This window comes from Electrona antarctica, assembly GCF_951216825.1.
Source record: "Electrona antarctica genome assembly, chromosome: 5".
In the NCBI taxonomy this organism is placed as follows: domain Eukaryota; kingdom Metazoa; phylum Chordata; class Actinopteri; order Myctophiformes; family Myctophidae; genus Electrona; species Electrona antarctica.
In genome coordinates, this window is record NC_136810.1 from 22,066,479 (window position 1) to 22,094,120 (window position 27,642).

Genomic DNA, 27,642 nt, shown 5'->3' on the forward strand with positions numbered 1-27,642 from the left:
AGATCCAAAACGACAGGTGGTAGCTGGGGTGGAGGTGGGTGCGCAGAAGGTTTGTATACAGCGGCACGCTGATACAGTAGCAGCAAGCAAGTTGTATACTGCAGCGCGCAGGTATACGGTAGCAGCAGCGAGCAAGCAAGCAGAAGGAGGAATGCAAACCTCCGGTTAAAGTAGCCGGTATGAAGATGGAGTGAGTGTGTGATTGGCTGAGTGAATCATGTGAATGGGAGCGTGACGCTGAGGCGGTACTGAGGTTCCCTGACTGAACTTGCTCTGCGCATGTCTACGACAGGCGCAAATGCTCATGTCCTGTTGTCCTGTTCACAGTAACATGTCCTGTTGTCCTGTTCACAGTAACATGTCCTGTTGTCCTGTTCACAGTAACATGTCCTGTTGTCCTGTTCACAGTAACATGTCCTGTAGTCGTCCTGTTCACATTAACATGTCCTGTAGTTGTCCTGTTCACAGTAACATGTCCTGTAGTTGTCCTGTTCACATTAACATGTCCTGTAGTCGTCCTGTTCACAGTAACATGTCCTGTTGTCCTGTTCACAGTAACATGTCCTGTTGTCGTCCTGTTCACATTAACATGTCCTGTAGTCGTCCTGTTCACAGTAACATGTCCTGTTGTCCTGTTCACAGTAACATGTCCTGTAGTTGTCCTGTTCACAGTAACATGTCCTGTAGTTGTCCTGTTCACATTAACATGTCCTGTAGTTGTCCTGTTCACAGTAACATGTCTTGTTCACAGTAACATGTCCTGTAGTCGTCCTGTTCACAGTAACATGTCTTGTTCACATTAACATGTCCTGTAGTTGTCCTGTTCACAGTAACATGTCCTGTTGTCCTGTTCACAGTAACATGTCCTGTTGTCCTGTTCACAGTAACATGTCCTGTAGTTGTCCTGTTCACAGTAACATGTCCTGTTGTCCTGTTCACAGTAACATGTCCTGTAGTTGTCCTGTTCACATTAACATGTCCTGTAGTTGTCCTGTTCACAGTAACATGTGTGTAGAGACATGTGTGTCCATGGGATAGTTCGATGGTAAAGTTCATTCTCATGTGTTTGTGTAAGTGTGTTCCCACATATCTCCCGAAGGCCATGTCACGTTGCCTCAAGTCCTGCGTTATTATGGCGGGTTCAGTGGAAAACGAGCACGGCCCAGACGAAGACACAACAGGTGTCAGGGAGGTGGGGGGGGGGAGGCAGAGGGTTCTTTTCTTGCGCTGTATCTTCGTGTGGAGATTGTCAATGGGGGGGGGGGGGAAATCCAGATTTGTTTTTAGAGCGAGGGATATAATATGGCTACATCTCCTCTATGTCCGTTATGGCTCTCTGTCCATCATGGCTCTCTGCAGGGCGCTGACCTGTTCCAAGATCGTGTCCATCTTCCTCCCCAAGTGCCCTGCCCAGCTCCTTTCCAATTCTTCGGTACACAAGACCAATGCCCAGCCCGATCAGCAGACATCTTGTCACCGTAAATCCAAATTGATATACCTCTTCTACGCTGAGAATCTCCATGCACATTACAAGTCTTGTAGTCTTGGGTATAACCTGCGGGGGACGATCCATCAGTGCATTGAGCGGGCTCTCCAGAACCCAATTTACATGTCGAAAAAAAGTTGTCTATCACGTACAGAGACCAGCACACTAATTCCATGATTAATTCCATGTTTTGATAGTTTCAGGGGTTTCGAAGAGACAGTGTAGAAGAGACGCTCTGGGAGACAGACAGCAGCAGGCAAAAACACGAGGGAGGGAGAGAAAAAAAGAATGCGACTGCCCTCTTCAAGAAGCAAGTAGATGTTACTGTGAACAGGACATGTTCACAGTAACATGTCCTGTAGTCGTCCTGTTCACAGTAACATGTCCTGTAGTGGTCCTGTTCACAGTAACATGTCCTGTTGTCCTGTTCACAGTAACATGTCCTGTAGTTGTCCTGTTCACAGTAACATGTCCTGTAGTGGTCCTGTTCACAGTAACATGTCCTGTTGTCCTGTTCACAGTAACATGTCCTGTAGTTGTCCTGTTCACAGTAACATGTCCTGTAGTGGTCCTGTTCACAGTAACATGTCCTGTTGTCCTGTTCACAGTAACATGTCCTGTAGTGGTCCTGTTCACAGTAACATGTCCTGTTGTCCTGTTCACAGTAACATGTCCTGTAGTCGTCCTGTTCACAGTACCATGTCCTGTAGTTGTCCTGTTCACAGTAACATGTCCTGTAGTTGTCCTGTTCACAGTAACATGTCCTGTAGTTGTCCTGTTCACAGTAACATGTCCTGTAGTTGTCCTGTTCACAGTAACATGTCCTGTTCACAGTAACATGTCCTGTAGTCGTCCTGTTCACAGTAGCATGTCCTGTAGTCGTCCTGTTCACAGTAGCATGTCCTGTAGTCGTCCTGTTCACAGTAACATGTCCTGTAGTTGTCCTGTTCACAGTAACATGTCCTGTAGTTGTCCTGTTCACAGTAACATGTCCTGTTCACAGTAACATGTCCTGTAGTTGTCCTGTTCACAGTAACATGTCCTGTAGTTGTCCTGTTCACAGTAACATGTCCTGTTCACAGTAACATGTCCTGTAGTCGTCCTGTTCACAGTAACATGTCCTGTAGTCGTCCTGTTCACAGTAACATGTCCTGTAGTGGTCCTGTTCACAGTAACATGTCCTGTTGTCCTGTTCACAGTAACATGTCCTGTAGTCGTCCTGTTCACATTAACATGTCTTGTTCACAGTAACATGTCCTGTAGTCGTCCTGTTCACAGTAACATGTCCTGTTCACAGTAACATGTCCTGTTCACAGTAACATGTCCTGTAGTTGTCCTGTTCACAGTAACATGTCCTGTTCACAGTAACATGTCCTGTTGTCCTGTTCACAGTAACATGTCCTGTAGTGGTCCTGTTCACAGTAACATGTCCTGTAGTTGTCCTGTTCACAGTAACATGTCCTGTAGTTGTCTGTTCACAGTAACATGTCCTGTAGTCGTCCTGTTCACAGTAACATGTCCTGTAGTTGTCTGTTCACAGTAACATGTCCTGTAGTTGTCCTGTTCACAGTAACATGTCCTGTAGTTGTCCTGTTCACAGTAACATGTCCTGTTGTCCTGTTCACAGTAACATGTCCTGTAGTGGTCCTGTTCACAGTAACATGTCCTGTTGTCCTGTTCACAGTAACATGTCCTGTAGTGGTCCTGTTCACAGTAACATGTCCTGTAGTGGTCCTGTTCACAGTAACATGTCCTGTTCACAGTAACATGTCCTGTAGTGGTCCTGTTCACAGTAACATGTCCTGTAGTGGTCCTGTTCACAGTAACATGTCCTGTAGTGGTCCTGTTCACAGTAACATGTCCTGTAGTTGTCCTGTTCACAGTAACATGTCCTGTTCACAGTAACATGTCCTGTTCACAGTAACATGTCCTGTATTCGTCCTGTTCACAGTAACATGTCCTGTAGTTGTCCTGTTCACAGTAACATGTCCTGTAGTCGTCCTGTTCACAGTAACATGTCCTGTAGTTGTCCTGTTCACAGTAACATGTCCTGTTCACAGTAACATGTCCTGTAGTCGTCCTGTTCACAGTAACATGTCCTGTAGTCGTCCTGTTCACAGTAACATGTCCTGTAGTGGTCCTGTTCACAGTAACATGTCCTGTTGTCGTCCTGTTCACAGTAACATGTCCTGTTGTCGTCCTGTTCACAGTAATATGTCCTGTTTGTCCTGTTCACAGTAACATGTCCTGTTCACAGTAACATGTCCTGTTGTCGTCCTGTTCACAGTAACATGTCCTGTTGTCGTCCTGTTCACAGTAACATGTCCTGTTGTCCTGTTCACAGTAACATGTCCTGTAGTGGTCCTGTTCGACATGTACCCCAATGTATGAATGAAATTGTAAAACGATTTGAGCACTTGGAAAAGCGCTATAAAAATGCAATTCATTGCAATTCATTATGTCCTGTTGTTGTCCTGTTCGCAGCACGAGTCAGATGATGTACGAGGTGTTGGACGAGTCTTTACAAAGAGCAGAGATGAACCATAACATCACCTATGGTATGTTTATTACATTCAATAAAACAATGAATGCATGGGTCTTATGCCGTCTATGGGGGCGCAGATTGTTAGAACGCTAATATCTCAGATTCTTCTTTCTACACCAAAAACAAGCTTGATTTGCGGCTCCTTTCTCTAAACGATATGATCCTAGCTTACAAAAAGTAGGTTTTGGGTGGATTAAAGATGGAGTTCCGTGATTTTTGTACTTTTTCTGTTTTGCATGTGTCTATGGAGTTAACATTACTCTAATAGACCCCCAGGTGTGGTTATAATCAGTGGTGTCATGGTGATTTTTTTACTGGTACCATGGAACGTCACACGCTTTGGGCGAATCACGAATTAATCTGTTGTTTGATGGAGGAGGAGGCATATTCTTCTTGTGTGCTGAACACCTCACAGCAGCAGTATAGCCTACTGGAGCCATAGCCTATACTGCTGTAAGTATGCATGCTTACCGTATAGGCTACGTGCGCTAAACAGTTAAAGCTGTTGTTATGCAAAGAGTACCCATTTTAATTCGGCACGGTACTTGACACAGTGTGAAAATAGGGGGGGTGGGGGGGCGCCAGTAAAACTTGACCACTGGGTACTTGGTGCGTCTTGGAAAGTCTGACGCGAGGTTGGTGCGTCTTCTCTTGAATCTAGGTGGACGTGTTCTAGCGTGCACGCACTGCACCGTCCCGTTCCGTCCCTGCGAGTGCATGTAAAAACATTACTGGTACCACAGCGTGGTACTGCGTTCTACAAGCATGACACCACTGGTTATAATATTCAAATATGTCTTCCCTGTGTATGTTTGGTTTCTTCCTGAAAGCTGAAAGCCTTTGAGTCAAAAGGCCCAATCCAAATAACACCATTTTAGTGACATCATAACCCTAACGCCTCCCACATTATCATACAACAACAGCTGTGGGCGAGGCTTAAGTTCAGGTGGGTGGTGCTAAGGTGAAAACCAGGCATACTTAATGAACGGGTGGGTGTGGCCACATAAAACATAATTAACACTTTCTGTACACTTTATTGAAAGAAATCTTCCTCCTAGTATAATCATAGTACCTGATGATCATGTTTTAGGGGGGGAAAAAACCACAGCACTCCATCTTTAAATAACAATGGCGGGACAAGTTACATAGCGGATTTTTACTTCCTGACTCTCAGTTTCCGGCCAAATCAGCTTTCACACTATAGGTGCTCGCCATTGAAAATACAATGGCGCTCTGGTTTTTATTTCACCTTTTTTTTTGTGTACTCTCTGTGTGTTTTCCTGCAGCAATACTATACGAGTGTGTGAAAGCCATCTACACCATTCATCCAAAGACGGACCTTTTGGAGAAGGCGGCAAAGTGCATCGGCAACTTTGTCCTGTCGCCCAAAATCAACCTGAAATACCTCGGTAAGATGAAACACCATCATATGATTCATAACATGAGGTTAAAAATCACACCTGTGTGAAGTGAGTGGTGCAACTCTGTGTGGGGGTCCCCGGAAGTTCAAAACCCACAGGAACACACCCAGGGTGCCGGCCCGGTATCGGCGAGCTGCCCCGCATCCAAAACGGTAGACAAATGACAGTTACCATGTGGGGGTCCCCGGGGGTCCCCGGGGGGTCCCCGGAACATCCAGACCCCCAGGAACGCGCCCAGGGGGGCGGGCTGGTTCCGGCGTGCTGCCCCACGTCCGGAAACGGTTGATAAATGACAGAGTTACCTTGTGGGGGTTCCCTCTACTGTACTGTACTGGCACACCCGAAATCATCATACATACGGTTAATTTGTGTGTGTGTGTTAGGTTGCACACAGGTGGTGAAAAACAACCATGCTGTTTTCGTGCTCAGACACACATAGCTCCGTAAGGGAGTGGTTGCACCACTAAAAAATACATCGGTAAGATGAAACACTATCATAATATGTGGTTAAAAATACCTTGGTAAATACCTCTGTAAATGCAACACTGCGTTTGTATGTGGTTAAAAAAAGCACTTTCTCAATGTCAATTGTCAGCGTTGGAGTTAGTCTTAATAAGGGCCTTGCAAACGTGAAGCGAGGAACGCAGGCGATCAACACAGGTCTCCTCCAGGTCTGTTGAAGAGGGGCGCAACAATGCAAGTGTAAAAAAAAGGCTAAACAGAATCCAGGTCTGGTGAGTCGCGGGAGTGTGCACGTAACGAGCACGCGCGCAACAAATATTTAGTCTTAGTTTTTACCTATCATAGCTTTGTTTTCATTTAGTTTCCATTTAGTTTTCATTTAGTTTCCGCCAGTGAAAAAAGGTCGTTGACGAACATTTTTCGTCTTAGTTTTAGTCGACGAAATCAACACTGCTGTGAAGGCGCTGACATATTGATGTGTTTGACCTGTTGTGTGATTGACAGGTCTGAAGGCATTGACCTGTTGTGTGATTGACAGGTCTGTTGTGTGATTGACAGTTCCTGTTGTGTGATTGACAGGTCTGTTGTGTGATTGACAGGTCTGAAGGCGCTGACCTACGTGGTTCAACAGGACGTCAACCTGGCGCTGCAGCACCAGATGACCATCATCGAGTGTCTGGACCACTCTGATGACATCATCAAACGCGAGGTGAGGCGGTGGTGATGTCACTCTGATGACGTCATCAAAGGTGATGTCACACTGGAATCAAACGTGTCCCGCGTGTACCTCGGTCTGCGACTAGTTTCCGCCAAGCGCCGCCCTGCCTGCGTTCGATTGGCTTAATGTTTTACCAGTCAGTGGTCTCCAGTGTTCTTTTCTATGCTGTGGTGTGTTGGGGAGGGAACGCCAGACAGACAGAGGGACACAGCCAGACTAGACAGACTGATCAGGTCTTTTCTATGCTGTGGTGTGTTGGGGAGGGAACGCCAGACAGACAGAGGGACACAGCCAGACTAGACAGACTGATTAAGCGAGCAGGCAAGGTGACAGGGACCAAGCCTGACTCTGTGGCGGTGATGGCAGAGAAGAGGACTCTGGCCAAGACACTAGCCATCCTGGACGATGTCAGTCACCCACTGCACACAGCACTTTATTCTCAGATCTATCTATCTATCTATCTATCTATCTATCTATCTATCTATCTATCTATCTATCTATCTATCTATCTATCTATCTATCTATCTATCTATGCAAGAACGAGAAAGACCTCTGTCCTCCCAGACACTGTCATACTGAGCGCAGTTCGGGTGTTGTAAAGACGTTAAGTGCGTTTGTTTTCCGTCCTCCCAGACTCTGGAGCTGCTCTACCGGATCACCAACGAACAGAACGTGGTCGTCATCGTAGAGAAGATGCTGGACTTCCTCCAGCTGTGCAGAGACGAGTACACCGTCGCCGACCTGGTGGGGAAGGTGGCCGAACTGGCAGAGAAATATTCTTTTTTTCACACTGTTAGACCTGGTGGGGAAGGTGGCCGAACTGGCAGAGAAATATCCATTCATATACTGTAGGACATCTAGTCGACTAGTAAATCCACTAGTCGACCTTGTTGGTACTAGTTGACTAGTTGATAATTTTCTTGTTTTGATTTTGCAGGCCTCAAGATCAGGTAGATTATAGTTATAGTCACCAATGTACACAGTTTTTAAATGTACAAATATTTATTAACAGTTTGACGCCATACCCCGCGGAACCCGCCTTTTAATCAAATATCCAACGCTGCCGACATTGTTTTATTACCTTTTGGAGCATACGCTGAAGTATTTGCAGCTTTCAACCACGAAAATCCGGTAACAAATGGTCGTTCGTCTTGTTATGATCAGATGCACCAGTGGCCATGACAATGCGAAACGAAACCAAAGTGCAGAGCAAGTTGTAGTCCAAACAAACCCCCCGTCCACTTGCATTGGGCTCAATTTCCCAGAAGCCCTAGCAGCCCAGATGATGACTTGATTTCCGGTTTCGTCGTCATAACGCGACGGCCTCGTCATCAGGTCCCGGATAAATGCGCTGTTTATTTTTAATTATTTTAAAACAGAGAATTAAACAAATAGCGGGAATAGCGTATTATCCAGCGGCGGAACACTGGATCAAGCAATTAGCGGCACTAGAACTGTTTTTCTTTTCTTTTTCTTTTTTACACAATAGGTAGTTGCCCTAATATAGCCTATTGTACATGGTGTATTCCTATAATGTGCAGTACTGTATAAGTTATGTTCCTATACCATTTAAGTACATATGCTCCAGACAACAGCTGGTTCGTACAGACCATGAACACGGTGTTCACTCTGGGAGGAGACTCCATGCTTCCTGACCTCCACAACAACTTCCTCCGCCTGCTGTCTGACGGTGAGAACGTTACTTTATTTAACCCATGTAGACCTGAGACCAGATTCTACAAAGGCCTTCTGACAGTTTTCTTAAAAACCCCATGTTTCTATGTAGGTCGTTCTCAAACATTTTCACGTCATGGACCCCCAAAGATTATCTGTATTTGGCTGCCGACCCCCCCATCTCAAAATATTTAGTTCCAGGGACCCCTCAGAAGCAAAGATTTTAGTTAAATTCCAAATTCACGCCACATTTTCACTGTTTTAAAAAAATAGCAGATCTACAAGCTCGGTGCCGCGCTATGAGCTTGTAGATCTGCTATTTTTCAACAGCTAAAGTACATAACATAATGCTTAAAACACCAAAAGGGGTTCCCTTCCCGCCCAGAATGGGTTAACACATTTACACACCCCCATCTCGTGTCTGAATTAGCCCTTCGCTAAGTCCCTCCCCAACCCGTCCTTGTCCAATAGGCACGTTAGCAGCGGTTACTAAGTCCCTCCCCAACCCGTCCTTGTCCAATAGGCACGTTGGCAGCAACGAGACAGGTCAAGCTGTCCTTCTCACCCATTGAGATGCGTGTTAAATGACGGGATTTCTCCATATAAATAATGGATCATTTTAGAAGCAAAACTTTCAAAATGTCTTCTAAATCTAGTCAACCAGGCCTGCTGTAGGCTATGCACTGGGCAAATGTGCATGACATTATTTAAATAAACTAGAAATACGAGGAAATGACAGAGGGAGAAATCAACTTTTAACGACCACCCGACAGGAGTTTTCACGTTCTAAGACTACAGTCATTAGTATTATTGCCATCACCTGGGTGGCTCAGTCGTGTAACTTTCCCCACGTTAAGCCGTGTAAATGTTCAACAACACAGCCATGCAAAATTACATTGACAGCTATGAGGTGGCGGAAGCTTGACCTGCCTAGCAACAGTTGCTAAACTATTTGGATTGACATTGGACAATCGCTTTTTGGGGTGGGATTTAGCAAAGGGCTAATTGTGTACTCCAGGACACAGCAGATCTACAAGCTCATAGCGCGGCACCGAGTGCCGCGCTACGACCTTGTAGCTCAGCTATTTTTGAAAAATCGTGAAAATGTGGCCCAGGTGGGTTTGAATATATTCTTTCACAGCAAACGTTTTTAACTCAAATCTTTGCTTCTGGGGGGGGGGGTCCCTGGAACAACATATTTTCAGATGGGGGTCCACGGCAAATTCTTTTTGGGAGTCCTTGACATGAAATTGTTTGAGAACCACTGGCATAGAAACATGCATTTTTCAGGATTTAGAAGGCATTTGTAGAATCGTCCTCAGGTCTAAATGGGTTAAAGTGAACGCGTATGGTGGCACTGGGAACTTCATAAATGCTAACTGCTAGCCAGCAATAAAATAATGAATGTGTTGTTGTGTTGTTGACAGGGACGGACAGCGTTGAGGACACAGAGCTGAGGACGTTGGCTGTAGACTCGTACGTGTCTCTTCTTCAGGAAGACGTTGTTCACACACTGCCTCAACCCTTCCTGCAGGTCATCAGCTGGGTGAGATACACACGCACGCATGCACGCGCGCACACACACACACACACACACACACACACACACACACACACACACACACACACACACACACACAATTAGGACGTTAGTTTTTCTCCCCGACAGCAGCTATCTCCAGTAGCTCTCATTGTGTGTGTTCTCTCTCTCCCCCCCCCACCACCACCACCAGGTTCTAGGGGAGTACTCCCCCCTGGTGGAGGGTCTCCAGACCATCACAGTGCTCAGACTGCTGCTCAGGCTGCTGGACATGAAGCAGAGCAGCAGCGACACCAGGATCTGGGCCCTGGCGGCCATGTGCAAGCTGCAGTGTGGTGGTGGTGGGGGCCCTGCTGCTGCGGGCCTGGGGGGTCTGCAGGGCCCTCAGGTCCAGGGTCTGGGTCTCCTGCAGGACGTGTGTGAGCGCTACGCTGCCTCCCTGGACACCGTGCTCAGGCAGAAGGTCCACGAGCTGCAGGTCCTCGGCCTGGAGGAGACCGAGCTCCGTGCCGGGGTCCTCCTGAGCCCCCCGCCGGAGCCCCTGGAGGTACTGTACGCTACCATGCACCCACACACCAGTGTTGTTTTCGTCGATTAAAGCTAAGACGAAAAATGTTCGTCGACTACCTTTTTTCACTGACGAAAACTAAATGGAAACTAAATGAAAACTAAGCTATGGTGACAAAAACTGAGACTGAATGTATAGACAATTTCGTCAACAAATAAAAACTGGACTAAAATGTTAGGAAGGGACTAGTGGACAAGAGATCCAGTATAAGTAAAAGACAAGTCATTTTACACAAAATCAGTTACGACGGCAATTTCGACAGCATCAAGGCCCACCAAAATACATTTTAGTCGACTGAAACAACTGCAGAATTAGTCGACTAAAATCTTGTGATATTTAGTCGACTAAAACTAGACTAAACATTAAAACATTCCAGGTGACTAAAATATGACTAAAACTAAATGGAGTTTCATTCCGAAGACTATGACTAAACTAAAATAGAAACTTTCTGCCAAAAACAACACTGCCTCACACCCTAAAGGCTTGTCCATACTCCAGTTTGTGGCGATAGCTTATCACCGCGGTGTCGTTTTGAACCCATTTACGTAGACCTGAGGACTGTTTCTATGTCAGTCGTTCTCAAACATTTTCATGCAGGACCCCCAAAATATATGTAATTGGCCGCCGACCCCCATCTGAAAATATGTAGTTCCAGGGACCCCCCCCAAGAAGCAAAGATTTGAGTTAAAAGCGTTCGCTCTGAAAGAATACATTCAAAGATTTGCGCCACATTTTCACGATTTTCCAAAAAATAGCAGAAGCATAACCATTACATCAGTCGCCGCGGTGATCGGCTATCACCCCGGACACGTCTCTCTGTTCTTACTATCATGTCCTTTCACTCTGGAGCTATTACCCCGTTCACTGATTGGTCTAGAAGTTGGGGTGGGCGGATTTGGCAGGCACGGGGGTTTTGCATCTGAACCAGAGGGAGGCGGAGTCAATGCTTAACATGGTATCTGTGTGTATTCCAGGTGGATTCCTCCCTGTCGTTTTTAGACGGCTTCGTGTCGGAGGCGTTGGCGGCGGGGGCCGCGCCCTACAAACCCCCCCACCAGAGGCGAGAGGAACTGACCCAAAACAAAGGTAAATATAGCTGCAAGCAGCGATGAGACCGGCCGGGGCCAGGCAATCCAGTTGGAGACTGGAGTCGGGAGATGACGTCACTTTTTTTGTGTTACGCTTGATTGGCTGAAGGGGTTGTCTGTCAACGCTGTAGTCCCGCCTCCAACCATGCATCAGCAGGGTGGAGACTCCACACAGCCAACCATGCATTTTAGCAGGGTCCAGACTCCACATGCATGAATGGGAATGCAATTTCAAGGGTTGTTTCAAGGGTTGTTTACCTCCGACGTCATTCGTCAGGAGTGGATCAAAGCAAAATGTTGAGGATTTCAAGGCAAATCTGGAGCCAATCTGAACCAATAAATACAAAAGTGTACAGACTAGCATCACCTAACAGCTCTTTAGCCTGTGATCAGACTAGCATGTGTTTTCACTGTCTCTGCAGCTCTGCACGGTGCTAAGGCTTTGTCGGCGTACATTTGTATGTTTTTCTTCCTCTCAAGAGTGGAGCCAAACTAACCTCGCCTCACCAGGCGTTCCACCTCGGAGGACAGCCTGGTCTCTGTTCCAAAAGTGCCCCGCGTGAACCGGTCTGGAGCGGATGATATCGTTACGTCATGTTGTAGTATTGTTTTGTAGTCATCAGGATGATATCGTTACGTCATGTTGTAGTATTGTTTTGTAGTCTTCAGGCAGGAAGAATCAAACGGAACTTCCTTTTCTCTCAAACCGGAAGAATAACAATGAAAGCTCTCGTAGCCTGTAGCTTTCATTGAGAAAAATCGGTTTGAGGGAAAAGGAAGTTCCGGAAGATTGTATGACTACAAAACAATACTACAACATGACGTAGCGATAATCATCCGCTCCCGACGGTTCATGAATCCGAAATGGAATGGTGCCCAGGCTAGAGCCGTACAGTCTGTCTCTGTGTGTAATGGTGTTTATGTTGTTGTTGTTGTTTCCTCAGTAAACCTGGAGCCGTACAGTCTGTCTCTGTGTGTAGTTGTTTATGTTGTTGTTGTTGTTTCCTCAGTAAACCTGGAGCCGTACAGTCTGTCTCTGTGTGTAATGGTGTTTATGTTGTTGTTGTTGTTTCCTCAGTAAACCTGGAGCCGTACAGTCTGTCTCTGTGTGTAGTTGTTTATGTTGTTGTTGTTGTTTCCTCAGTAAACCTGGAGCCGTACAGTATGTCTCTGTCCGTCAGCCTGTCAGCAGACGGCCAGTCTCCCAGCATGCTGTCTGTGAGCTCTGGACTGTCTGGAAACAGCACTGAAGAACCGACCAATAACAGAGGAGGGTAGGTAGGAACTGACCAATCAGAGAGGAGGGTAGGTAGAACCGACCAATAACAGAGGAGGGTAGGTAGGAACTGACCAATCAGAGAGGAGGGTAGGTAGGAACAGCACTGAACCAGTATTAACTCCCATGGTGCCAGGAACGCCTTAACGTTATTTTTCTAGCTTTGTATTAATTCATAATCTGCTCGCTAATATTTAGCGTAAAGCGAGGCTGCCGGTCGCTAGGCAACGCTTAGCTCACTGTGTTTTGCCCTCCCCAAGATGGCCGCCCGCACAATGCTATGTCTCTGGTCTCTATAGCCGTTTTGCTCTGAATTATGTCTCAGATTGAGCTGGACGGAACAACGCGCCTATGCTAGCGGCTCTAAATCGGCGTTACTGCGCGGTTAAAATATTAATGATTCTGAAGACTCTTAAATAGACGATGATCACATTAGCTATAGAGCGTCGCAGTCCCGCCTCCTACCCTGACCCAGGAAATGAAACCCAATGCATTATTCTCATAGACATTTCGTAAAGTATTTATTTAAAGACGGTTACGCCGCGGACAAAGCCAACTCGAGTCGTGACAACTCATGACAACACAAACAATATTTTGGACCAAACAAATAATTACAAAGAAGAAAAACAACAAAGAAAGTGTTGTAACCTGCCGTTTTTTTCTTCTTTCTAATTATTTGTTTGGTCCAAAATATTGTTTGTGTTGTCATGAGTTGTCACGACTCGAGTTGGCTTTGTCCGCGGCGTAACCGTCTTTAAATAAATACTTTACGAAATGTCTATGAGAATAATGCATTGGGTTTCATTTCCTGGGTCAGGGTAGGAGGCGGGACTGCGACGCTCTATTGCCGATTCTTGCTAAACTGTCTTTTTTTTCCAATAGAATTCGATTGCTGTCTATCGTGGCGGTAGCCGAGAGCGCAGGATTTTTACTGGCGGTTACATTTTCGCTAGAAACAGACTATCAAATATGAGTGACTGACTGTCGTAACTATACAGAGGCACCTCCCCGACAATATCGCCGATGCAGTTTTGGTTATTTTTGGACGACAATTTCTTATATGAGACGATTTTAAGATGACCCCGTGTTATTCTCCATAGAGAAAAACTTCCGTGAACCAGGGGATGAGCGAGTGACGTCAGTGCTTCGGCGCTCTATTGTGAAGTTTATTTTATTTGATATTTTTTTAATCACGATAAACGATACCTTAACGCTTATCGTGCCCGTCCCCCCCTTATCCAGGTCTGGCAGCGGCCTGAAGCTGGACGGGGTGAGGAGGGTTTGGGGGAAGGACGGCTACCTGCAGTCTCCTCCTCCTCCTCCTCCACCAGGGGGCAGGGGGGAGGAGGGCTACCTGGAGGAGGAGGTGCCCTGCAGTCCACCAACACCACCAGGGGGGGCTCTAGGTTCTCCTGACAGCACCGCAGGAGGAGGAGGAGGGCCACAGCGGGCCACCCTCCCTGGAGGAGACCAGCGGGAGAAGCAGAGGCAACAGCTGGCCTCGTCGCTGTTCGTTGGCCTGGGGTCATCGCAGAGCTCCGTGTGTCTGGTGAGCCACTGTTGTTTTTGGCAGCACATTTCTATTTTAGTTTCAGTCATATAGGGCAGTATTATGCGTGTCTTAAGTACCAGGTCTTATGACTTAACTTAAGACCTGGAGGCGTGGTCAATGCTGTTTGGCCACTCAGAATAGCCAAATGGCATTGATCACGCCTCCAGGTCTTAAGTTAAGTCATAAGACCTGGTACTTAAGACACGCATAATACTGCCCATAGTCTCTTGGAATAGTTTTTATTTGGTTTCGGTCACATTTTAGTCACCCGGAATGTTTTAGTGTTAGTCTAGTTTTAGTCGACTAAATGTCATGAGATTTTAGTCGACTAAATCTACAGTTGATTCAGTCGACTAAAATGTATTTTGGCGGGCCTTGATGCTGTCGTAATGACTTGTTGAAAATAGCCGATCTACAAGCCCACGCTGTGACGAGTTGTGAGCTTGTAGATCTGCTATTTTCAGCATGCAACTAATTGTAAAATTACTTATACTGGATCTCTTGTCCACTAGTCCCTTCCTAGTAGTCTAGTTTTTGTTGACAAAATTGTCTTAGTTTTAGTCATCATAGCTTAGTTTTTATTTAGTTTCCATTTAGTTAATCAGTGGAAAAAGATAGTCGACGAACATTTTTCGTCTTAGTTTTTTCGACGAAATCAACACTGCTGGTGAGTTGAGAGCTCCGAGTGTCTGGTGAGTTGAGAGCTCTGTGTGTGTGTCTGGTGAGTTGAGAGCTGTGTGTGTGTCTGGTGAGTTGAGTGCTCTCTGTGTGTGTCTGGTGAGTTGAGAGCTGTGTGTGTGTCTGGTGAGTTGAGTGCTCTCTGTGTGTGTCTGGTGAGTTGAGAGCTGTGTGTGTGGCTGGTGAGTTGAGAGCTCTCTGTGTGTGTGGCTGGTGAGTTGAGAGCTCTCTGTGTGTGTGTCTGGTGAGTTGAGTGCTCTCTGTGTGTGTCTGGTGAGTTGAGAGCTCTCTGCGTGTGTGTGTCTGGTGAGTTGAGAGCTCTCTGTGTGTGTGTGTCTGGTGAGTTGAGAGCTCTGTGTGTGTGTGTGTGTGTCTGGTGAGTTGAGAGCTCTCTGTGTGCGTGTGTCTGGTGAGTTGAGAGCTCTGTGTGTGTGTGTGTGTGTCTGGTGAGTTGAGAGCTCTCTGTGTGCGTGTCTGGTGAGTTGAGAGCTCTCTGTGTGTGTCTGGTGAGTTGAGAGCTCTGTGTGTGTGTCTGGTGAGTTGAGAGCTCTCTGTGTGTGTCTGGTGAGTTGAGAGCTCTGTGTGTGTCTGGTGAGTTGAGAGCTCTGTGTGTGTGTCTGGTGAGTTGAGAGCTCTGTGTGTGTGTCTGGTGAGTTGAGAGCTCTGTGTGTGTGTCTGGTGAGTTGAGAGCTCTGTGTGTGTGTCTGGTGAGTTGAGAGCTGTGTGTGTGTCTGGTGAGTTGAGAGCTCTGTGTGTGTGTCTGGTGAGTTGAGAGCTGTGTGTGTGTCTGGTGAGTTGAGAGCTCTGTGTGTCAACATCGAGGATTGCGCAACAGGCTGTGGAGCGATGCGATCCGTTTTCATATCGATAAACTTCGTCTTTTGGATAAAACTTTGTCTTGGGCGTCGGGCGTTATTAATAGAAAGGACGGTGAACTTCATCCTGGGCGATTGGGGTGTTAATCGTTTAAAAAAGTAAACAATCAATTTTATTATTAAAAAATCACACCTGTGTTAAGTGAGGGGCGCAAATATATTAAAGTCTAACTCATGTTGCTATGATTAGGTGATGTAATGGTGATGTAAAACAAACGGTGCACGGAGTCTGGTACAGACTCCAGACTCCAGCACGGACCACGTTGATGTGAACGTCTTCAACACAGTGTCTTTGCGCTGGAAGACGCCGTCGCCCCCGGTTTACATCCGCAATAATACCAAGGCGACGTCCCAAGCGCTACAGCCACACAGCTGTGCTCATAGAGCACGTCGTGTACATCTGGGGGGGTGTTACTACATGGCAGGAAGACTAGTCGAGGGAGTACTGTGATGTCCTCCATGCATTTGATGTCGACGCACACAGATGGTTCATACCGGAGACTTCTGGGGCTGTTCCAACTCCACGGTTCCTCCACTCAGCCTGCGTCTTGGGGAAGGTCATGTTTATCCATGGAGGATGTGTCAAGCTGACTGGACCCCCAAATGACATCTACAAGTTGGACACCAGCACAATGGCCTGGACATTAATTAACACCACAGGAACTCCACCTCCTGCAACAGAGAGTCACTCTGCCACCATCATCGGGACAAAGATGTTTGTATTTGGGGGCTGGGGAGGAGGGGTCAGTGCTACAACACCATTGTAGAGTGTTTGACACAGAGAACGGCCACTGGACGAACACACCTTCTGTGCAGCTTCTTCCAAAACGACGCAATTGTCATTCAGCCTTTACCTACAATGGAGAGCTGTACATACAGTATTTGGTGGGAGGAACCATAACCAGACCTTCAATGATCTGTGGGAATTCAGCCCAGAGACCTTCTCCTGGAAAAAGGTTGAGATCAAGGGGAAAAAGATTCCATTCTGGGGTAATCATCGGATGTGCTGTTGCACGCTGGGATATTGTATCGTCATCTTTGGAGGATACAGAGACGACGGCGGCTCTGACCCTGTTCTACTGAATGACCTGCACATCTTGGATTTCAGTACTAGCCTCAAGACATGATGTAAGCTAGCAGTTATTCAGTACCGTCTGGAACAGTCGTCTGGACTCCCACACATCATGTGGGAACTGGCAGCCACGACTAGCAACACATGAAAATGACGTGTGTGTGTGCGTGTCTGTTGTTTTCGTCGACTAATGCTATGACGAAAAATGTTTGTCGACTACCTTTTTCCACTGATGGAAACTAAATGGAAACTACATGAAAACTAAGCTATGATGACTAAAACTAAGACTAAATATACTGACAATTTTGTCGACAAATAAAATGTTAGGAAGGGACTAGTGGACAAGAGATCCAGTATAAGTCATTTTACACTTGGTTGCATGCTGAAAATAGCCGATCTACAAGCTCACAACGCGTTGCGCTGCGACACCCTACGAGCTTGTAGATCTGCTATTTTTGAAAAATATCGTGAATACATAATACATAATTATATATTCTTTCAGAGCTCAAATCTTTGCTTTGCTGGGGGGTCCCTGGAACAACACACAGATGGGGATCGGCGGCCAATTACATATATTTTTGGGAGTCCTTGACATGAAATAGTTTGAGAACTACTGATATAGAAACATGGGTTTCTATATCCGAGGGTTTCTATATGGGTTTCTATATTGGGTCAAGAAATTTGTAGAATCGTCCTCAGGTCTAAATGGGTTAATGGAGTATGGAGTATTTCTATATTGCGGTATTGATACTTTTACTCAAGTAAAAACAAAAAAAAGAGTACTTTTTCCCTGTTCCTCTTCTCACCACCAGATGGGGCGCTCGGAGCCCACGCCCCCTCAGCGCTTCCCAAGAGGAGGAGGAGCCAATGGTCAGGGGTCATCAACAGTCTCCTCTAACGACATTACCGTGGATGATCGCACTGACACGCCCCGACACGGCCACCCCGCAGTGGACACGCCTCCCAATGACCCCCGGCCAAGGTTAGAATCGTCTTGTTTTTGTTGTTTTTTCATTATAGAATGGTTTTAGTTCGTTAGTTTGGCAAAAAAAATCCAATTTAGTTTTAGTTATTTTTTGTTTATTTCTTTTTTGTTTAAGTTTAGTGTTTTTTTTGTTTTAGTGGTCTCGTAGCGATGTAGTGGCGAGATTTTCATGATTGGCTAGCTCTTCTAAGCCAATGGGAGACTAGCGCTATACGGCCAATGGGACACTAAGCCCCACAGCCAATGTGACACTAAGCCCCACGGCTGGTTATGTTTTAGCGCTTACTTTTAGTTTAGTTTGTAAACACACAATACAGTTTCAGTTAGTTATCTTTTTTGTTTTGTAGTTTTTTTTTTAGTTCAGTTAACAGAAATGCTTTCAAATTTAGTTTCCGTTATTTTTATTTTTTTTTGTTAACTCTAATAACCTTTGCCCCGACACAGCCACCCAGCTCTGGAAGACCCTCCTCCCACTGACCCCAGAAGACACGTCCACCCCTCTGTAGCTCCGCCTCCCACTGACCCTAGACACACCCACCCTGCTCTGGACCAAGGTTTGTACAGCAAAAATAAATTGAGTAGATCTTGAGCTGTGCGTTAAAAATGTCTACAGAGAGAGTTTGTTCCACGCCACTTTTATTGACCTCCTAACATTGTGCCTCACCTCATATCAGCTCAACTGAGCTTCAATTCGGAGATAAACGCTGCTAAAGATCGCCGCCATTACAGGAGTCTATGGAGCGCGCCTCATCGATATGCAACCTTTTTCGGGTTTTTTTTGCCAGGTCCATGATGGCGGCTCCCTATGCTGTAAATATGAAATAGATGAGTTGTACTATAATATAAAGACCGTTCCCCCAGCATTAAAGTTCTGGGTTTTATAGCCTGGTTATTTCTGTGTATGGCTCGGTATGTGTGACCAGTATTCAAATTGTCTTTTTTTTATGTCCAATGTATTTGCATTTAAGTTCATAAAGTTAACATAAGTATAACTAAATGAAAATTTGAAATTAAATTTAAATGCATTGCACTGTAGATCTGCTAGTTTTGCTACGACTAATATGCAATGTGGCTCTCTGGAGTGAGTGTGGATATATAGTGGCCCTCTGGAGTGAGTGTGGAAATATAGTGGCCCTCTGGAGTGAGTGTGGAAATATAGTGGCCCGCTGGAGTGAGTGTGGAACTATAGTGGCCCTCTGGAGTGAGTGTGGAGATATATTGGGCCTCTCCATGGTAAAAGTTACCCATCCCTGCTCCAGGGGACCTGTCCCGTCTCCAGCCTCCATCGGACCTCTCCCGTCTTCGGCGCTCGGACATCGTGCCGCTGTGCTCCTCGGGCCAGGGAGGAGGAGGGGGAGGGGGTGGTGGGGGCGCCGTGTCCGTGTCGGGCTGCCACGTCTACGGAGAGGACGAGCTGCTGCTGCTGCTGTTCCTCTCCAACGCCTCGGACGCACCCATCCCGCACGTCCACCTGGACGTCTCGTCCTCACAGCTACAGGTACGGTACCACGCAGTGTTGTTTTTGGCAGCAGATTTTGATTTTAGTTTTAGTCATATAGTCTCTTGAATAGTTTTCATTTACCGTAATTTCCGGACTATAAGCCGCACCTGAATATAAGCCGCACCAGCTAAATTTAGGGAATAAATGTGTACATATACAAGCCGCACTGGACTATAAGCCGCAGGTGGCCATAGAGATAGATTTAGAAGGTCCCCTAGAGGCCGTTAGCTGTAAAAATCCATAGATTAGCCGCACCGTTGTATAGGCCGCAGGGTTCAAAGCATGGGAAAAAAGTAGTGGCTTATAGTCCGGAAATTACGGTAGTTTTAGTCACATTTTAGTCACCCGGAATGTTTTAGTGTTAGTCTAGTTATAGTCGACTAAATATCATGAGATTTTAGTCGACTAAATCTACAGTTGATTTACTTCGAACAAAATGTATTTTGGCGTGCCTTGATGCCGTCGCAATGGCTGATTTTACACTTGCTGAAAATAGCTGATCTACAAGCTCACAAGCTTGTGAGATTGTAGATCTGCTATTTTCAGCATGCAACCAAGTGTAAAATGACTCATACTGGATCTCTTGTCCACTATAGTCCCTTCCTAACATTTTAGTCTAGTTTTTATTCGTTGATGAAATTGTCAGTATATTTAGTCTTAGTTTTAGTCGTCGTAGTATATTTAGTCTTAGTTTTAGTCGTCGTAGCTTAGTTTTCATTTAGTTTCCATTTAGTCGTCGTCAGTGGAAAAAGGTAGTCGACGGACATTTTTCGTCTTAATTTTAGTCGACGAAAACAACACTGTACAGTACGTTCAGGGTGCTAGTGCCCAGAGAGTCGAGGCGAGGGTGGAGGGCCCTGTTGAGCAAGTATAAAAACAACACTGTACAGTACGTTCAGGGTGCTAGTGCCCAGAGAGTCGAGGCGAGGGTGGAGGGCCCTGTACAGTACGTTCAGGGTGCTAGTGCCCAGAGAGTCGAGGGTGGAGGGCCCTGTTGAGCAAGTATAAAGGTCTAGTGCCCAGAGAGTCGAGGCGAGGGTGGAGGGCCCTGTTGAGCAAGTATAAAGGTCTAGTGCCCAGAGAGTCGAGGCGAGGGTGGAGGGCCCTGTTGAGCAAGTATAAAGGTCTAGTGCCCAGAGAGTCGAGGCGAGGGTGGAGTGCCCTGTTGAGCAAGTATAAAGGTCTAGTGCCCAGAGAGTCGAGGCGAGGGTGGAGGGCCCTGTTGAGCAGGTATAAAGGTACACGTACACCCTGACTTTGAGGAATGTCCTCAAAGTCAGGGTTTTGGTGCTCGGGGCCTATTTAATCCGTCCATGAGTATAAGATGGAGTCATCAACCCATCGACGTCTGCCTGGCTAGCAAACTGCAAGGGGGGGTCGAGGTGTTCACTGACCGGCGGTCTCAGTTGGTTCAGTACCAAGCCCCTCAAAGGCCTTCATAACCTGTGATGTCAAGGCGACTCGTCTGTAGTAAGGCATTCACTTCTAGTCATTTCTACTAGTTGCCTAGTTTACTAGTCGGGATTTTCTTTTGTATTATTATTTTCTTATCAACTAGTCAACTAGTACAAACAAGGTCGACTAGTTGAATAGTCGACTAGTTGCTTAATGCCCTAGTCTGTAGTCTTCATAACCTGTGATGTCAAGGCGACTGGTCTGTAGTCTTCATAACCTGTGATGTCAAGGCGACTGGTCTGTAGTCTTCATAACCTGTGATGTCAAGGCGACTGGTCTGTAGTCTTCATAACCTGTGATGTCAAGGCGACTGGTCTGTAGTCTTCATAACCTGTGATGTCAAGGCGACTGGTCTGTAGTCTTCATAACCTGTGATGTCAAGACGACTGGTCTGTAGTCTTCATAACCTGTGATGTCAAGGCGACTGGTCTGTAGTCTTCATAACCCGTGATGTAAAGGCGACTGGTCTGTAGTCGTTGAGGACCGACGGGCGGCTCTTCTCAGGCACTGGGACAATGCAGAAAAAATAACTTTTATACATGGCGTTTAATCACTTATACACCAGCATTCCCATTCTGGGGGGGAACAAATTAACGTTCGCCAAAAATAGCAGATCTACAATAATAATTTGGGGACCCACATGTTGAAAACCACTGTCCAAATAGCTAAAATAAATACACATTACACAATACAAAATATTTAATTGCGATGAACATAACGGTGAGTTAGTCACGACTCACGATTAAATGAGTAAACTTGGACATGTGGTATCGCTTGAGAGCCCCTAGTAGTGTGCGTACAGGCTCACTGTGTGTGTGTGTGTGTGTGTGTGTGTGTGTGTGTGTGTGTGTGTGTGTGTGTGTGTGTGTGTGTGTGTGTGTGTGTGTGTGTGTGTGTGTGTGTGTGTGTGTGTGTGTGTGTGTGTGTGTGTGTGTGTGCTTGTGTGTGCTTGTGTGTGCTTGTGTGCTTTCGTTCTTTCAGGTGTGCAGTGTGTCCTCCGCTCCACTAGGGGTGCTGCAGGCTCACAGTGTGGAGGTATGTCAGTACTCTCTGGTCATGGAGACGCCCGCGGCTCGTGTGTCACTGAGCGGCAGCGTCTCCTACCAGCCAGCAGGGGGCGAGCTTCAGTCGCAGAGCTTCACCTACGACGCACTGTCTCTGGCCGACTTCATCAGGTACGTCTATGACCGTGACATCACTTCCTGTTGCCGTAGCGTATGTCTAATGTGCGGCCGAGCATAGACATTATAACGCCCCGCCTGCCTCTGATTGGCCTATACCGACACTGAGCATAGACATGGTAACGCCCCGCCTGCCTCTGATAGGCCTACCGACACTGAGCATAGATAGACATGGTAACGCCCCACCTGCCTCTGATAGGCCTACCGACACTGAGCATAGATAGACATTATAACGCCCCGCCTGCCTCTGATTGGCCTACCGACACTGAGCATAGACATGGTAACGCCCCGCCTGCTTCTGATTGGCCTACTGACACTGAGCATTTGTCAAGGACCCCAGAAACTATCTGTATTTGGCCACCGACCCCCATCTGAAAATATGTTGTTCCAGGGACGCCCCCGGAAGCAACGATTTGAGTTAACAACGTTCGCTCAGAAAGAATATATATTCAAACATTTGCGCCACATTTTCACGATTTTTCAAAACTAGCAGACCTACAAGTTGCGTGCTATGTGATTGTAGATCTGCTATTTATATATATAATAATAGCTAAATTATAACATAATGTTTAATGTCTGTTTGTGTGCCTAGAAGGGTGTTATGTGTTAAAATGTGTCCCTGTCTCTTTGTGTGCCTAGAAGGGTGTTATGTGTTAAAATGTGTCCCTGTCTCTGTGTGTGCCTAGAGGGGGTGTTATGTGTTAAAATGTGTCCCTGTCTCTGTGTGTGCCTAGAGGGGGTGTTATGTGTTAAAATGTGTCCCTGTCTCTGTGTGTGCCTAGAGGGGGTGTTATGTGTTAAAATGTGTCCCTGTCTCTGTGTGCCTAGAGGGGTGTTATGTGTTAAAATGTGTCCCTGTCTCTGTGTGCCTAGAGGGGTGTTATGTGTTAAAATGTGTCCCTGTCTCTCTGCGTGTCCGTCCAGGCCATTCCCTGTCACCACGGAGGAGTACGGCTCCATGTGGCTGTCTTTCTCTCACGACACCAGACAGAACCTGTCTGTCTGTCGGGACGCTGACGACCCGCTCACCGCCACCCTGACGCTGCTGAGGGACAGGCTACAGCTCCACCTGGTGGACATCATAGGTACTGTTACTGTGTAGGCTGCTGGATGATGGAACTATCCACGATTTCCATGTTCCATTGTTAGGATTCTGTTGCTGTCAGGCCGAAACCTCTAATGTGACGTCCATATTTTGTGTTTTCATCATAAACAAATATCTCTGCTCTGTCGGGAAGAAACCAACTAACTCCAAAATGTTCATTTCTTTCAGGGAATGAAGAAAAACATGTATTTTTAAAACAATGCAAATACTGCCTCATCAAAGTCGGTGTTGTGACTTTATATATTGTCAATTACTTGCATGAGAGGAGGAGAGGTGTTGGAGTTAGCTGCTTTAGCAGGCAGTTTGAGAGGGGGAGAGGTGGTTGAGTTAGCTGCTTTAGCAGACAGTTTGAGAGGGGGAGAGGTGGTGGAGTTAGCTGCTTTAGCAGACAGTTTGAGCAATGGAGTGGAGTTAAGAGGTTTTTTTCCGAAACGCTTTTTAACTGAAACAAGTGCTGTCTCCGTTGTGCATCTGTCCCCCTGTTTTCCTTATTATTATGTTTTTTTCTCTGTGACAACCTCCCGGTCGTTGTTTGCGTTCGGTTTCCGACGTGCTTTTGTTAGTTAAATCGCGGCGTTTTGTTGTGTCGCTCCAGTTAGCTCATAACGTTAGCCGCTGTTGTGAGGCGCTCTGGGTTAGCCCATTTAGGCCTGACGTCGAAATGAAAAAAAAAGTCTTCTGAAAGAATATATATTCAAAGAACAGTTAAAACACCAAAAGGGGTTCCCGTCCAGAATGAGTTAACCCATTTAGACCTGAGGACGATTCTACGAATGTCACTTCTGAAAAACCTCATGTTTCCATGTCAGTGGGTTCTCAAACATTTTCAAGTCAAGGACCCACAAAAATTTATGTAATTGGCCGCCGACCCCATCTGAAAATACTATGTTGTTCCAGGGACCCCCCCCCCCCCCCCCACAACCAAAGATTTGAGTTAAAAACATTTGCTCTGAAATAATATATATTCAAAGATTTGTGCCACATTTAAACGATTCTTCAAAAATAGCAGATCTACAAGCTTGTATTTTTCAACAGCTAAAGTATAACATAATGCTTAAAACACCAAAAGGGATTCCCGCCCAGAATGGGTTAACACTTCCTCGTTGTAGCCTCGGTCCTCGTTGCGGCCTTTCAGGGCATAGGCAGAGTTTCAGAGTATGGGTTCAGAGCAGCCAATCAGAAGTGTGTGGTAGCCTAGAGACAAGCCAGCCAATCAGGACTAGGTCGTTCAAAGGTCTTCATAGAAAAATGAGAAGGTAATAGGTCAGGTTTCACCTGACAAAAAAAAATCAAAAACCTCAAAAATGGAGTTAGGTGGTTTCCTCCCGACAGCAATATTTGTTGCAGTCCCAACATTTCACTGCTTGTACTTATATAAGTATAAGTATACAAATGAAACCTTCTCCATTCATGATTAGTTTTACTCGTAATCTTTTGACTAAATTTCCATGTAGTTTTTGTCTAGTTTTAGTTCAAAATCAGTTCAAAACCATGTGTTGTCCCCACAGGGTCGGAGGTCATTAATTGTACCATGTGATGTCCCCACAGGGTCGGAGGTCACTAATTGTACCATGTGATGTCCCCACAGGGTCAGAGGTCACTAATCGTACCATGTGATGTCCCCACAGGGTCAGAGGTCACTAATTGTACCATGTGATGTCCCCACAGGGTCAGAGGTCACTAATTGTACCATGTGATGTCCCCACAGGGTCGGAGGTCACTAATCGTACCATGTGATGTCCCCACAGGGTCGGAGGTCATTAATTGTACCATGTGATGTCCCCACAGGGTCGGAGGGCATCGCGACGTGTCGTCTCCTGAGAGGTCAGCCGTGTCTCATACACTGTCGTATCCATGGCGACGGCCTGGCGGTGTGGCTGCGCTCGCCCGTCCCCGAACTGCCCGACTGTGTGCTGTACCACTGTCAGCGAGTACTGACCCAGGATCAGTCCTAATGACTGTGTACTGACCCATGATCAGTCCTAATGGTTGTGCGCTGACCCAGGATCAGTCCTAATGGCTGTGCGCTGACCCAGGATCAGTACTGTGCGCTGACCCAGGACCTGTCCTAATGGCTGTGCGCTGACCCAGGATCAGTCCTAATGACTGTGTACTGACCCAGGACCTATCACTGAAGCCACATAACATCTGACCCCAGACAGGCGTTGACAGACACTAATGGTTGCCCACCTGCCCCCTGGCAGGTAAATAAAACGTTCGGGCAGGTGGAGTTTGCTTTCAGGTTGCCCGACTGGGCAGGTGCTTTTTTTTCTTCTTTTTGGTTTTGTTTTATTACGATTTGTTTTATGCTTTTCTGCCTTTATTGATATATACAAGTGAAGATAGACAGTAAAGAGGGAGAGAGAGAGAAGGGGAGAGACATGCAGCAAAGGTCGTCATGAACGGGACCGCTGTCTCCTGCTCTGTGGAATGTACAATAAGAGCACTGTTTACCTATTGACCATTTGCAGACCGCCGCCATCAGAGTTTGGAAGCACTCGTTTTCAGTAAAGCAACGTCCCACTTAGGGATGCACCGAAAGGGAAATTCTTGGCCGAAACCGAATATAGGAAACAGTTGGCCGAAAACCGAATATGATTAATATTATATATATTTTTCCCTACTATTGCTGTCATGGCCGTAACATAAAGCTACCTGATTTATGGCAAAAGAAATGGTTATGGCAAAACTTAACTTAAATAATATATATTCGGTGCATCACTAGTTACTCCTGCTGCCTCCTGCATTATGTGCAAATTCAAAACAGTTGGTAAGCATGGGCGGTTGAGTCATATCTAATGAGCACTTCCAAACTGCAACACAAAAAGAATCACCTGCAAGGACACAAAGTAGCTCATAACATGTATACAGTGGATTTTTATGAAACAAACACTTTGAGGATAGAAAGATTTTCGTACAGCTGCAATGTTGGTGAGTTTGACGTTGTGTAATACAATCAGATAGGACTTTTCTGTTTGGATGAATGGGCTGTAATGGGAAGTCGCACCTTGTTAGCACCTTGCCATTAACGTATATGGTAAGATGGATGTGGTCTGCATATGGTCCATGATGTGCTGTTTTCACTGTTGCTACGCTTAAAAAAATATGAAATAACGTGTGAACCCTATAATTTTTTTAATGGCCGATTTACTTTTCGGTCAAGTAGAACATGGCCTGTACTTGTACCGACGGGCAAGTGAGGTCTTAGTGTCGACCCCTAATATCTGCTCTGTCACTATAATCACATCATAACATGGGGGGGGGGGGGGGGGTCCTTGAACTTAAAACGTTTGGGAACCATGGGTTTAACCCATTTAGGCCTGACGTCGAAATAATGTCAGTTTTCTGAAATACCCATGTTTCTATATCAGTGGTTCTCAAGATTTCATGTCAAGGACCCCAAAAATTATATGTAATTGGCTGCCGAACCCACATCTGAAAATATGTAGTTCCAGGGACCCCCCATCCCAGAAGCAAAGATTTGAGTTAAAAAAAAACGTTTGCTCTAAAATAATATATATTCAAAGATTTGCGCCACATTATCACGATTCTTCAAAAATAGCAGACTTACAAGCTCGTAGTGCGGCACTCGGTGCTGTGCTATGAGCTTGTAGATCTGCTATTTTTCAATAGCTAAAGTTTAACATAATGTTTAAAACACCTAAAGGGGTTCCCGTCCAGAATGGGTTTAAGGGTTCATGCCGTCTGATTAGAAAGCCATGCAATGACTGACAGTTGACTTCAAGAGCTCTTTGATCGTTTTGTTTTTTGTATCGATGCATTATTTGAAATGTATTTATTGGAGATATATTCTTACAGAGTTCCTGTTTTGTATTGATTGCAATGTTTAAAAAAGTGTCTTGTCCATTCTGGGATGGGGGGGGGGGCTCTCTAACCATTCAACGATGGTTCTTAATGTTTAAAAATGGTTGTCCAATATTGTGCCGAGCAGAGAGAAAACCTGCACCATTTCCCATCTTCCATCCTGATTGGCTAAGATTGGCTTCCAAAGCTCACATGATTTCTTTCCAAATCAGCCTCATGGTGGCGCTATAACAGGGCAATTCCTGTTTCTACCTATAACTGCATCGATCTGTATACAACTTATGTATGCGCACTCCCTAGAGGCCATGGAAAAACATTTTCCCTGCATCCATCCACAAGTCCACATCTTTTTTTTGATTGATTGAAAATTGTATTAACAGTTTGCAGAATTACAGTACATTTCAAGCACAAACTCAATACAAAGGCTGGTTATAGCGCCACCATGAGGCCGATTTCTGGAAAACACATTGTTTATGTTAGTCGCACAGATTTCATCCAAATCTCACGCAAATCGGTACACATGATCTCTGTAGTCGTGATCAAGACGAGTCTGTTGGTTTTCTCAGATTCTACACTGATTGGCTAAGATTGCCTTCCAAAGTTTTCAGGAGTGGCCCGTTTTGTACTAAATGCTG

The 27,642-nt window shown here is 45.9% G+C and overlaps 2 protein-coding genes across 2 annotated transcripts in view; one reads left to right on the forward strand and one right to left on the reverse strand.

Moving 5' to 3' along the window:
• Nucleotides 1-27,349, forward strand: part of ap4e1 (adaptor related protein complex 4 subunit epsilon 1) — a 50,483-nt gene extending 23,134 nt beyond the window's left edge. The window contains exons 9-24 of the mRNA XM_079502242.1: nucleotides 3,971-4,044; nucleotides 5,318-5,440; nucleotides 6,514-6,623; nucleotides 7,266-7,405; nucleotides 8,210-8,322; nucleotides 9,734-9,852; nucleotides 10,040-10,393; nucleotides 11,389-11,500; nucleotides 12,647-12,776; nucleotides 14,021-14,327; nucleotides 17,768-17,937; nucleotides 18,385-18,494; nucleotides 19,200-19,438; nucleotides 21,878-22,071; nucleotides 23,002-23,162; nucleotides 24,971-27,349. Of these exons, the coding sequence (XP_079358368.1) occupies nucleotides 3,971-4,044; nucleotides 5,318-5,440; nucleotides 6,514-6,623; nucleotides 7,266-7,405; nucleotides 8,210-8,322; nucleotides 9,734-9,852; nucleotides 10,040-10,393; nucleotides 11,389-11,500; nucleotides 12,647-12,776; nucleotides 14,021-14,327; nucleotides 17,768-17,937; nucleotides 18,385-18,494; nucleotides 19,200-19,438; nucleotides 21,878-22,071; nucleotides 23,002-23,162; nucleotides 24,971-25,137 (2,623 nt within the window). The 3' untranslated portion in view covers nucleotides 25,138-27,349. The remainder of the gene's footprint in view (nucleotides 1-3,970; nucleotides 4,045-5,317; nucleotides 5,441-6,513; nucleotides 6,624-7,265; nucleotides 7,406-8,209; nucleotides 8,323-9,733; nucleotides 9,853-10,039; nucleotides 10,394-11,388; nucleotides 11,501-12,646; nucleotides 12,777-14,020; nucleotides 14,328-17,767; nucleotides 17,938-18,384; nucleotides 18,495-19,199; nucleotides 19,439-21,877; nucleotides 22,072-23,001; nucleotides 23,163-24,970) is intronic.
• Nucleotides 10,751-27,642, reverse strand: part of pkp3a (plakophilin 3a) — a 486,421-nt gene continuing 469,529 nt past the window's right edge. Inside the window, exon 16 of the transcript XR_013790123.1 lies at nucleotides 10,751-10,835. The gene's annotated coding sequence lies outside the window, so the exon portion shown is untranslated. The remainder of the gene's footprint in view (nucleotides 10,836-27,642) is intronic.